The sequence below is a fragment of the Panthera onca genome, chromosome A1, assembly GCF_046562875.1.
Source record: "Panthera onca isolate mPanOnc1 chromosome A1, mPanOnc1 haplotype 2, whole genome shotgun sequence".
NCBI lineage: Eukaryota > Metazoa > Chordata > Mammalia > Carnivora > Felidae > Panthera > Panthera onca.
In genome coordinates, this window is record NC_138339.1 from 66,903,673 (window position 1) to 66,916,859 (window position 13,187).

General features: G+C 43.7%; 1 protein-coding gene across 4 annotated transcripts in view; it reads left to right on the forward strand.

Moving 5' to 3' along the window:
- The window catches only part of MCC (MCC regulator of Wnt signaling pathway), a 439,298-nt gene that overhangs the window by 364,771 nt on the left and 61,340 nt on the right, over nucleotides 1–13,187 (forward strand). For all 4 annotated transcript variants that reach the window (XM_060635191.3, XM_060635192.3, XM_060635194.3 and 1 more), the window contains one exon: nucleotides 1,875–2,081. In XM_060635191.3, the coding sequence (XP_060491174.1) occupies nucleotides 1,875–2,081 (207 nt within the window). The remainder of the gene's footprint in view (nucleotides 1–1,874; nucleotides 2,082–13,187) is intronic.

Here is a 13,187-nt window from a genome sequence, read left to right on the forward strand (position 1 = left end):
TCTGGCATCTTATGCGCCTTCACCAGAGCTTGGTAATCTAGACAGAGCGGTTCACACTGAAAAGTCTGGGAGGAGCCTGTGTAAAGGGAAGATGTGACACGTTAATTGAAAAATGCCTTCGATGCTAGGCGCAGGTTTCTGTCCACAGGAATTCTGGATTTCACAAAAGAGCTGTGGTATTTCCAGGTAAACCATGATTCATGTGTGTAACACAACTGGTTTTCCATCTTATTCATCTCAGTTATGAGTATACAGTTGATGTGGTTTGGGGAAGCAAACCACAGATGTTTCTTTCATGTTAGTCTCCCAGGCCCTGTATTTTTTTTTTCTTTTTTTAATCCTTGAGAGACAGAGTGCGAGTGGAGGTGAGGCAGAGAGAGAGGGAGACACAGAATCTGAAGCAGGTTTTAGGCTTCGAGCTGTCAGCACAGAGCCTGACACAGGGCTTGAACTCACAAACCGTGAGATCATGACCTGAGCTGAAGTCAGATGCTTAACCAACTGAGCTACCCAGGTGCCCCTCCCAGGCCCTATATTTTTATAAAACATTTTAAGATTTTATTTATTTATTTTGAGAGAGAGAAAGAGTGAGCAGGGTAGGGGCAGAGAGAGAGAATCCCAAGCAGGCTCCACACTGTCAGCACAGAGCCTGATGCAGGGCTCGAATTCACGAACCATGAGATCATGACCTGTGCCAAAGTTGGATGCTTAACCGATTGAGCCACGCAGGTGCCTCTCCCAGGCCCTAGATTTGATTGTAATGTCAGCTTAGGTGCCAGCCCTAGCCTCAGCATGGAGAGGGCAGGAAGGGGCTGAGGATTTCTGCCAACCAGCAAGAGCCTGGAGCCGGGCTGACAAGGAAAAGAGCATCAGATTTGAGAGAAAAGATGAAACCGTACATAGGGAAAGTGGCAACGAGATTTGAGTAACTTTTCATCAAGGAACCAACGTGGGTGTCCAAGGGAGTCATCCCCTCACATTCTTGAAATTTTGAGACCACCTGTTTCTCCTCACATCTTCTCACTGCCTTCTATGCTACATGGTAATACTCCCTCTTTTTTCCATGTCCTTTGGCTTATGCTTCCTATGTCAAAGGGCAATGGATGTGAACAAATAGTTTCTGAAAGCAAGCGGAATGAGTTCTTCCTTTTTTCTAATTTTACGCATTTTTCTTCTCCATTACTACTGTGTTTTAAATGAATTTGTGGGGGAAAAAAACTCTCCAAGTACTATTAAGATTCTCTTCTTTTTTAGCTCATAGCTGTCTTATTAATTAATTAAATCCCTACTGTCTTAGAAGCATCCACAATGAGCTTCATCTTTTCTGTGTCACTGAGGTTTATTTTTATCTTTCACATCTTGGGAGTGAACCTCATTCACACCTTCTGAATTCTGATTTGACACTAAAAGCTAGAAATGGCGATGTGACCCCCGGTTATCTTGGAGTTGGAATGTGCAAGGCCTATAATTTGGGAAACTTCAAGTTAGATTTTGTATGCTGTTTACAACTTCACATTTGCAGCCATGATGATCATCAACTGGCTTGCTGTCCAGTTATGTGTATTCACTGACTCTAGATGGGCAGAGGAGATAAACATTTGTGTGGACATGGCAGTAAGAGCCACAGATAGACCAACTTACCTTGGAGGGACTGTGTTGTTCTTGCTCTGGGGACTATTGGGAAACACAGACTGTGACCCAGGCAAGTTATCTGAAAACGGGGAGGGGATAATTTGGGGGTAGTCACGGTTACTGCTTGCAGTGAAAGAGCTGTAGAACCTACTCTTCTGTCAGTACTTGCTCCCATCGTGCCTGTTTTCTTCCCCCAACCTTTCTCCCAGGTAACCCACTCACCTTGTCTTTGTGCTTTCCAGACAGTCGAGGAGATTGAGGGGGTACTTGGCCGGGACCTGTATCCCAACCTGGCTGAAGAGCGGTCTCGTTGGGAGAAGGAACTGGCTGGGCTGAGGGAAGAGAATGAAAGCCTGACCGCCATGCTGTGCAGCAAAGAGGAGGAGCTGAACAGGACCAAGGCCACCATGAACGCTATCCGGGAGGAGCGGGACCGGCTCCGGAGGCGGGTGAGTGCACCAAATCCAACATGGCCAGGCCTTTCCCCCAGGCTGTGGGGCTGAAAGACAAATGAGCGTGTACCGCCAAGGGCAGCCCTAAGAATGTTGTGGGATTTGCAGTTTTGGGAATCTCCATCCCTTTCTGATCGTGAAGTCATTCTGCAAAGGGGAGTATTTTGAAAGTGCTGAGGTGTGCAGGCAAGATTTTAAAAAACACCACTCTCTAGAATCACACATCTAAGTAGATCGTAAAATTATATCAGCTCAGTGATTCTCAAACCATTCTCCAGTGTATGCACATCTTCCCCAAGCTCAATTAAATTATCTTCTTTTAAGGTAGACTAAAAATATTTTATAATTGGCTAAAATTTATAGAATTTCCCCCTTTGCAATTTCTTCTATAAAACTTCCTTTCAGTTTATAGTACTTGCTGTCTCTTATCTACACTGAGTCTAATGTGAAATGTCATTTCCTCTAGTGCACGTATTGTTACAATAATCATATGTGTATATGTGTGTGCATACGCATGTTCTGTATGTTAAGTGTGTGTATGTGCGTGTGTAATTCTTGGCATTCACCCCAATGTACCCCAACATACCAAATGGCTCTATGGCCTGAACCAGTTTTAAGAGCAACTTGCTTAGGAAATACATCCATTACTAAAGGAGCTGATGTTTCAGGAGAGAAATGTTTGGCAGAATTGTTAAAGCACTTGGTTTTTCAAAGATGGAGTTTTTTTCTCAGGAGCCTACAAGTATTTCATTGGCTGTGATTTTGATCTGTGATTGGTCTGGGGTAAAGCAATGAATTCTTCAATCAGAAACACATTCCCTCTGAACTTCACTTTCAATTACTAGATGTACTTTACTCTCTTTTTCAATCTTGGCAATATTAGAAGCTTGCTTTCTAGTTGTGCTCTGACTGGCAATTGTGCACAAAGATAAAGTTGACTTAGGTAAAATACATTTAGTAGATCCCCTCATCCTTCACCATTGCTTTTCCTCCTTTTATTTTTTTTAAGTTTATTTATTTATTTTGAGAGAGAGAGAGAGAGAGGGAGAGAGAGAACCAGCAGGGGAGGGGCAGAGAGAGGGACAGAGGATCAGAAGCAGGCTCTGTACTGACAGCAGAGAGACCGATGAGGGGCTCAAACTCACAAACTGCGAGATCATAACCTGAGCCAAAGTCAGATGCTTAACCAACTGAGTCACCTAGATGCCCCTCTCTTTTACTTTTATTTATTTATTTTATTATTTTAATGTTTAGTTACTTATGAGGGAGAGAGAGAGTGTGTGTGCGCACGCTCACGTGAGTGGGGGATGGGCAGAGAGAGAGGGAGACAGAATCTGAGGCTGACTCCAGGCTCTGAGCTGTCAGCACAGAGCTTGACACAGAGCTTGAACTCACTGCAAGATCATGATCTGAGCTGAAGTCAGACACTTAACCAACTGAGCCACCCAGGCGCCCCTCCTCTCCTTTTTTTTTAAACATTTATTTTGTGAGAGAGACAGAGTGTAAGCAGGGGAGGGGTAGAGAGAGAGGGAGATGCAGAATCTGAAGCAGGCTCCAGGCTCCGAGCTGTCAGCACAGAGCCTGACGTGGGGCTCGAACTCACGGACTGCAAGATCATGACCTGAGCCGAAGTCTGAGGCTTAAATGACTGAGCCATCCAGGTGCCCCTCCTCTCCTTTACATTTAACTTGTCTTCACTAAGGTCAGCATGTGTACATCATTCTGATTTTTTGTTTGTTTTTAATTTTTTTTAATGTTTTTGAGAGAAGGACAGAGTGTGAGTGGGGGTGGGGCAGAGAGAGAGAGAGGGAGACACAGAATCTGAAACAGGCTCCAGGCTCTGAGCTGTCAGCACAGAGCCTGATCTGGGGCTCGAACCCACAAGCTGTGAGATCATGACCTGAGCCGAAGTCAGATGCTTAACTGATTGAGCCACCCAGGCGGCCCCCATCATTCTGTTTTTAATCCACAGACAAGTTTTCTTGGTTACCGTTACATATGAATATGGAAGAAATGACTATTTTTAACCATGATCAGCTCTTGTCCTCATTTCTGGCTCATGTCACAATTAAAAGGCCCGCATTCCTATCTCCCATATCTGAACGTGTTTGTCTGAACTCACGTGCCTAAGCTTATTTTCAGTCCCCAGCTGTATGGGATGCCATTCTCTGCACTTGCATCCGCAGGTGTAAATCATCCCAGTCAGCAAAGACTTTATCTGGGCAAGCTGGTGAAATTTACTTAGTGCTGAGGCCCACACCACCTGGAGCTTCCTGGGTTACACTCCCTGATCATTATGACTAATGCCCTAATTAGGCATGCTTGCTCTTAGTGTGCACGTTTGGATGGTGCATGTTTTGTGAAGGAAATGTTGGTCTTAGATGTAATTACATATTGTGTACTAGAATAAATTTTCTCCTCTAAACTTGAGTTACTAAAGTACAAAACATCTGTGGATTGTGACAAGCAAAGGATGAACAGCCAGTCCCCCTTCTTCAAGTATCTTCTCCAACTCTGGAGGTTAGTGCTAAGAACAGCGTACTGTGGTGGTACTATGTAGTACTATGTACCTGGGGTCACAGCCTGACCTGCCAAGTCACCATGAACCTTTAGCAAGTTACCTAACCTCTCTGAGCCTCAGTTTACTCTGCCATGAAGTGGGAATAAGAATAGTATCCAATGTAGTATCCAAAATTAGTTAATACTCATAAAGCACTTAGACAATTCTTTTTTCTTAATTTTTTAAAATATTTTCTACTTATTTTTGAGACAGAGAAACAGCATACAAGCGGGAGAGGGGCCGAGAGAGAGGGAGATACAGAATCCCAAGCAGGCTCCAGGCTCTGAGCTGTCAGCACAGAGCCGCCCGACACAGGGGCCCGAACCCACAAACTGTGAGATCCTGACCTGAGCCAAAGTCAGACGTTTAACCGACTGAGCCACCCAGGTGCCCCAGATAACCTTAATTCTGATCACACTTAATACCTTTGAAGGTTTGCAGTTAATATGATTTTATATAATTTATAGTTCCGTTACATCCAAATCATAAAATGTTGAGGAGCCTTGTGTCTCTTCGTCAACGGGAAATGTCCTCAGAAATTTGTATACCTACCCACAATTAACTTCTCTATTTCAAAATAATCGTGGGTCTCATAGAATTTGCCAGCTGTGTTAGAATGCCAGTTTGCTAGACTTTAAATGCTGGATGACTTCCACCCACCACCACCCAATATATTTCATTTCCCTGAGGAGGAATCTGTCTTTTGTGGTTCGTTTTCTTCTGTTCCTGCCTGATGTGTCGCTCTTTGGAATGATTAAGGTACAGTTTCGTTTGCATCTCTGTGATGCCACATAGCACATGGCTTGTTTGCCTTGGCTGTCTTTAGAGCAGGTCTGAATCCACAGTTCATCAAAGTTGCCTGAAAAGCAAGTGGGGCCACGTTTCTTTTCACTGCTCACATTCATCGTGTAGAATTTGAACTGACCAGATCGATAGGACTGGTGCTTGCCCCCTGCCTGTAATTAAACAAAGTGCTCTCAGTAGGTTTTCTAGGCCTGATTCAAGATTTAATTAAATTAGAGCTTTAATGTCAGTTAACAGATTGGGCTACTTGGCAGAGCAGTAACTAAGGAACAACAGACAGACAATTTTTATTATTGGGCCCAGCTCATTATTAAATGAGATAATCATTTATGTCTGCATGCTCAATAATATAACCACTCATTTCCTCACACTTTAAGAAGTGGGCTTAATTTAGGCAAGGTAGAATTAATTTCTCTAGAAAGGAAGCTCTTTGCTCTTCATTCATTTATTCATTTCATAAACATGATAGGCCATCTTGTCCGTGTTGGGCAGAGAGGTTATAGTGACAAATAGGACAGAGTCCTTGGCTTGAAGGGTCTTGGAGAGACAGGCAAGCCCACAGGTTGTCACAATGGTGTATCTCATGTTGTAGGGAGGGATGAACACAGAGAGCACCCTGGCAGTCCAAAGGAGCGTCATTGGACAGTAGGTCCAGCCTCACCACACTATTTGCATCTTTTACCTAATTTGATGTAGCAAAAATCATTAGTGCTTTCCTCAGATAGTTGGGTAAAGCAAATTGGATATGACCATGGGCTCATGAATCTGTATCCCGTTGAGTCATAGACTTAAATCAAAATCAGGCCATACAGTTCCTTCTGAGATTTGGTACAAATTCTTCGGAAAGTTCTACAAATTCATGGCATAAAGTGGTGGTAGGAGGGTTTCTTCTGTGTACCCCATGCCCCACCTGGGTATTTCCAGCGTGTCTGGAAGTGAATTTCATCAACCTCTCCTGAGCTTCCTTCATCCTTGGGGTTTGACTTCAAGTTTGAGTCTCTGGTTATCACCACAGTAAATTCAAGAGACTAGAAGACACACTGTTTTGAACTAAGTAAAAGTGACGCTAATCTCAGGTTTCTCCCCCTCTACTTTCCCTCAAAATGTCTTAAAAACCCTTAGTGTTAGTTAACTGACTTAGCTGGGCAGGGGAAGGGCAGTATTTCCACTAGTGCTAAGAAGATACAAGTGTGTGTCTTTTCCAAACCAATTACTCTTGATTCCTAAATGTAGTGTTGCATTTGTGAAGGGATTTCATTGTCTTGTGTTCATACGGCCCATGTAATACAAATGGAATCAGTTCAGCTAAAGTCTTTTAAAATATAAATGGGGTCTCAACTTCAGATTTTTTAATGGCTGCCACTTGGCTCCTTGGCCAGGAAAAAAGATGAGTAAATTTCTAGAATGCTGCAATGCCCATATCCTTCCCCCTTACCTCATCCCTCCTAAAGAAAGTAGCCTCAAGTTCCTAGTCATATAGCCTTTGGGGAGGAGGGGAGGGGACAGCTGGGAAAGGAGGACCACAGGTAAAAATAAATTTCCTTCACACATTGTACTCTCTGTGGACCATGAACTCTAAAGCTTTTCAAAGTAATAATCCTGTCATATATTACTTTGGACCACTTTTTTTAAACTTATGATTATAGTTTTATTATAGCAAAAATCAGAACGAGCCAAAATAAAGATGCCACAGGTCTGGAAGGGGTCCATATGCAGAAGTTCCTGTTGTCTTCCCTAAGTAGAATCCTGGACGGTGTTACTTCCTTTTCAGACAATACTCACAGTATTGCCAACCAGGGAAGTTCACCCGAGCTTCAGTATCCAATGTTTTTATTGAGGTTTCATGATGTAGGTGTGATTGCTTGAAATATTGGCCATGTGGCTGACCTCAATTCCCAGCTGCTTCTGCTTCAGGGAGATGAGGCTGATATCCCTCAGGCTACTTTTAAGTTTGTGCTAATGACACACATGATGGAGGTGCACTGTGTCTGCCACTGTCATTATCCTAAAGTTCCAGGAGGTTGTGAGGGTCCAGGGCTGTTCTTCTCAGCCGGGTGTGCATGTGTCCCATGAACTCGCCAACTGGGGCCATTTACAGAGCATCATCTTCTATGACCACCAGGTCCTCCCCTAGAGCCATTAGTTCTAAATCCATTGGTGCCAGCTTCTGAACACTGAATTGGTTCTAAACACTAGATCCGTCTTCAGTATTCACCTGTGTTATCTCCAAGGGCACTTGTCCATCAGTGGTCATGCTTAAAGAAGTTGGAAAGAAGAATCCGTATTAAGCCAAAGAGCCTGTTAGAATAATTACCTTATAGGTTGACTGTGTATTTTATTACATACTTTTGTCTACTAATTAATCCATTTGCAATGCATATTTACTAGTAGGCTGCCCACCTCTACCAGGAAATGAGATTTATAGTATCATACGGATGTGTCTAGAGCACTGTCTGTCCCTGAAGCAGCCATTCACTTTGTCTGAATGGTCTCCTGTTATATGCTAATTCAGTATCTCTTTGATATTTTTAACTAAAAATCAGTAACAGTGGAATATTTCTGGAAGTGAAATTGTTGTGACCTTATGTAGGTTAAATAAAGATTCATCTCCGATTTGCCTTATTTGGCTTTAAGCCCCATCTGAGCTCTTTCCGCTCTGCCTCCCCCTCCATGTTGCTTTTCTTGACCACAGTGTCTGTATATGGAAAGTGCAACGCTGCAAAATGGTACTTTATATTTACTATGAATTTATATATGCATAAACTTACATTGGCTACGTGTGCATGTATTTAAGATAGACCGGAACAATATAAACCAATCTCATAATAGTTATGGCAAGAAGGGGAAGCAAGCACCTAGGAGTGTAGGTCAAAGGGTACTCAAACTTTTCCACGATGTTCTAATTTTATTTTTTAAATGAATGTGTTCTTTTGTATAACTTTTAATAGGTGGAAATATATACATAGAAATAGAATGAAGGGTGCCTGGGTGACTCAGTTGGGTTAAGTGTCTAACTCTTGATTTCAGCTCAGGTCATGATCTCATAGTTCATGAGTTTGATCCCTATGTTGGGCTCTGTACTAACAGTGAAGAGCTTGCTTGAGATTGTGTCTCTCTCTCTCTGTCTCTCTCTCTCTGTCTCTCTGTCCTTCCGCTGCTTATGTGCTTGCTCGCTCTCTAAATAAATAAATAAATAAATAAATAAATAAATAAATAAATACTTAGGCGGAGAAAAAAGAAATAGAAGGAAAGCTAATGTGCCAAAATATTAATAGAGGCTGAATCTAGGTAGTGAAACATTAGGCATATTTTTCTTTTTTATACTTTTCCTTAATTTTCAAATTAAGAAAAAGGAAGGATTATGGACAGTGATCTGTGTCTCCCAGCTTTAGCAAGTAGTAGTCAGACACAAATAGTCTTCTCTTTTGTCCTCAATGGAATTTTGTTCATATCTTATTCCATTTCTTCTTAGGACTTTCTTTATATGAGAAAGAGATTGCTAGTATTAGCTAAGTGGTTTGGAGAGAGAGAGAAAGAGAGAGAGAAAGAGAGAGAGAGACATAAAGAGAGACAGAAGGAGAGAGAGAAAGAGAGAGAGAAAGAGAGAGAATGAGAAAGGCCACCTGTTTTAACACCCCCAGCCCTGATCTGGCCATGAGGAAGGGAGCTGAGAGGAGTGTGGTCTGGCCCAGTGCTCTCCTTCCAACCCCTATTTTGGGGTCTCAGGTGGCTCTTTCTTTTGTATGACTGATATATTAGGATAAGGGTAGGTCATACAGCAGTTACAAATTAACCCTCCAAATTTCAGTGGCATGGCATACCAAAAAAGCTGATTTCCTGCTTGCAATGAATGTCCAGTGCATATTTGGGGATGAGCACATAGCACTGTTCCAGGGACCCAGGCTGATGGCACCCGTCGTCTACAACATCTCTGCACTTACGTGTTTCCGCCCACAGCCAGTTGGCCAGAACTGGACAGATGCTCCATTTAACCACAGAGGGCCTGAGAAATGTGAAAGTGCATGTGGATATTTGTTGAGCAGTAAATGTTCCTAACTCAGCTGGCATGTTTGCTTTGAGCGTTATACCAGACAGACTTGGACGTGAATCAGGGTGCCAGAGAAATAGGCCGTTTGACCCTCCAACTTGTGGTGGCTCTCCGTGTATATGTCAGAGTCACTGGGAAGCTCTTTAGAAGGATATGTGCTCAGGCCCTTCCATGAGCCACTGAATCAAAGGATGGGGTGCTGGACCCTGGCACACTTCCTCATCTTGATCCCAGCAAGTGCTCGGGGACAGGAAAGAGAACAAAGTGTCCTTCAGTCACCCAGTGGATGTGGGCCAAGACCCTCTCAAAGCATCTTTACCTCTCTTCCTGCAGGGTGAGTGAAAAAGAGAACCTCAGCTTTTCAGGCACCTTCTCCTCACACCTGACCTGTTCCTCCTGGGGCCCACAGTGTGGCAGTGATGAGCCTGGTGTCTGAGGGGGAAGCCACTGGCTGTAAAGAGCTTGACCTGCTCCATTCACTCAGGAGGGTCACTGGAGCTAGAGGAGGGAGGTTGGAGAGGGATGTGATTGTCATGGAACCAGGCAAGACATGGGCACCCTGGGGCTCCGAAGGCAAGGAGGCATCACCTAGCAGAGTGACAACTTTTTGTGCTCATCCAGGAAAGGATTACAAGGTACCACTTACCAATGCAATCTTTTTTTTTTTTTTTTTTTTAATGCAATCTTGATAGCTTATTTTTTAAAAACCTGTTAACATTGATACCATTAACATTCTCTGAATGTTTTCAGAGTAAACATACCCCTCTTGGACTAAAAACAGATACCTCTGAAGGCAAAGCAGGATTTAAAACTGAAATTCAAAGACAAAACATACTTTGAGCATTTACTTGTGATGGACGATGATTTATGCATGTCTTGTTTAATCTGCACCAGAATTCTACAAGATAGGTACTAGTGTTATACCCTTCTTAGAGATGAGAAAACCAACGCCCACAGAAGTTTGATAATCTTGTCCTCGTCTACACTGACATAAATTCTTAGCACCGAAACTTGGGCTCTCCTAGCCTTAATATGTGATGCAGTTTTTCTTGTCCTATTGTTCAAATGCTTTTCCTGGGTCCTCTTCCCCCTTTTCCTCATCCTATCTCCTGCTTCTACACAGATCAGAAATTAATAAACCATCCTTTGTGACAGTAACAGGGACACCAGATTCCTTAGGCTTCTATAGATCAATCTTGCTAGCATGCTAAGACAACACTAAATGAAGGCAAAATGAGTTTGTTTCACAGAGAAGAAGTTAATGGTGGGTGTATTTATCTTGATTTGAGCCCAACAAAGCATTATTGGTAAAACCTATCGCCCCTCCTTTCTGTGGCTTGAGGAAGTGTGAAGTGGGATCCAAGATCGAGAATTCTCAGAACTATGATTCTTTTCATGTCTTCTTTAAAAACAGTTCCACTTACTCTAAAAACACTTCATGCACATTTGTGCCATGGAAATTGTGAGGTAACTTTTTTAGTTGTGGGCACCAGTGTTTACTTACCATTTCTCCAACCCCGACCCCTAAATCCCAGGTCAGGCTGTTTAAAGGCGAACTCTTGGCTATAAGCGAAATAGCTGACTCCCTTTTTTTGGAATGCTGGTAAGAAATTAAGATGGCAGCCAAAACTCTGCCCCTCTCCCTGATGGAGCCATTTTGATAATCCGGTCTAGGTTCTTCGGTGGGCTGTGGAACACAAAGAAAACCATGCACCTATCAAATCTTCAGAGAATGGAAATGCTGTCGGGTTTGTTTTCCTTCTTCTGTCTTGTGGTCCCCTTCCTCTTGTGTTTCAGCCTACACAGAATTGCCATGACCCATAAAATACAACTTTCCTGAAACACTGTGGAAATGAGATTAATAGGAACAAATGTGTGTCTTTTCTGTAAGTAAATTCGGATTCCTCATTTGTTTAAAGACTCCAAGAAAAGACTTCTAAAATCTCCAGTAAGAGAGTGATTCTCAGGGCGCCTGAGTGGCTCAGTCAGTCGAGCTTCCGACTTCAGCTCAGGTCATGATCTCATGGTTCATGGGTTCGAGCCCCGCGTCGGGCTCTGTGCTGACAGCTCAGAGCCTGGAGCCTGCTTGGAATTTTGTGCCTCCCCCTCTCTCTGTCCCTCTCCCACTCGCACTGTCTGTCTGTCTCCCTCTCTCTCTCTCTCAAAAATAAACCAACATTTAAGAAAAAAAAAAAAAAGAGAGTGATTCTCTGCAGAATATCCACAAATCTGGACTTGGAGGAGGCTGCTCTCTGAGAAGCACATGGGACCAACTGCCTGAAGCTTGTTAAGTAGAGCTTCTGCGGCCCAGCGTTTCTGCCCTTCTGCAGAGTAGATCCTCTCCTCTCAACGAGCTCTATTACACAGTGAAATTATGAATTACACCCTAATTGCCTGAAATTACAACCACCCAGCCAGTACTGCTGCACATCGTAAGTGGAACAGACTCCTCCTTCTCTGGGTGATGATGGTGCTTCTAATCCTGCTCAGGACTCCCAGGCCACCTTTCATTCCTGCCTGTCACTTGTCTGTGGACCACATTCACAGATGACTTCATCAACAGATGCAGTGGCCTTGTCTTTGTTCCTACAGCTGTCCTGGGAGATCAAAGTGTCCAGCAGCTGACCCATCTTACACTTGGCCTATCGTCACTTTTTCAGGGGACTTCCCCTCACTTTGGAAACCCTCCCCTGTGCCCGCCCCACCGGATGTTTGCCTTTGTCAGCTCCAGCACCAGATTCTTCATCACCAGCATCTCGCTGTCTGGCCACCATAATCTCTTAGGCTCCTGAACTCTCATCTTGGTATTTACCTTCTTGCATTTGTTTGCTTTCATTTGGCCTGCAAGGGAAGAGAGATAAGCTAATTACATTCGTCTGTTAAAGCCACACTCACTGATCTGTGAAAAGTTCCTTGCTTAATTTATTTATTCCTTTTATATCCCATTTCCTTTCCCCATTTTGTGTATGTTTTTATACACAGTGTTTTGTGTATTGCTTTTAACTTACATAAATGTTGTTGTGCTGTAGACTTCTTTCTCCCGCTCAGCACTCTGGGTCTGTCCATATTGCTGCACATCCATCCGGCCTTGTGTGCTGATGGCTGCCTCGTGTTCTGTAGAGTCACCTGCCACATGGACTGTACCTGACAGCCAGACTTCACTACCACAGACATCGTTACAGTGCCTGTACCCTTGTATCCTTCAGGCCTGGGTGGGAAGTTCTCTGCAGTACATGTCTAGCAGTTAGGGTGCGGAGTCCTGGGTCTCCATATTCTTATTTTGACCAAGCCCCAGCATGGCTTTGCAGAACGGCTTTCCAGTCCTTCCACTCATGGGCAGCTCAGGAGGGTTCCTCCTGCCCCTTCATCCTGCCATCTACTATGCTCACTGTGGTCTCTTTCATAGGGTTCGTTTTTAGGGTTTGGTTTTCTTGTTACTGAAAGCATATATCCTTAAAGAAGTTCTTTCAGGGGCCCCTGGGTGGCTCAGTGGGTTAAACATCTGACCTCAGCTCAGGTCATGATCTCACGGTTTGTGGGTCACCGCGTCGGGCTCTGTGCTGACAGCTGGGAGCCTGGAGCCTGCTTCAGATTCTGTGTCTCCCTCTCTCTCTCTGCCCCTCCCCCACGCATGCACACGTGCTCTCTCTCTCCCTCCCTCTCTCCTTCTCTCTCTTTCAAAAATAAACAT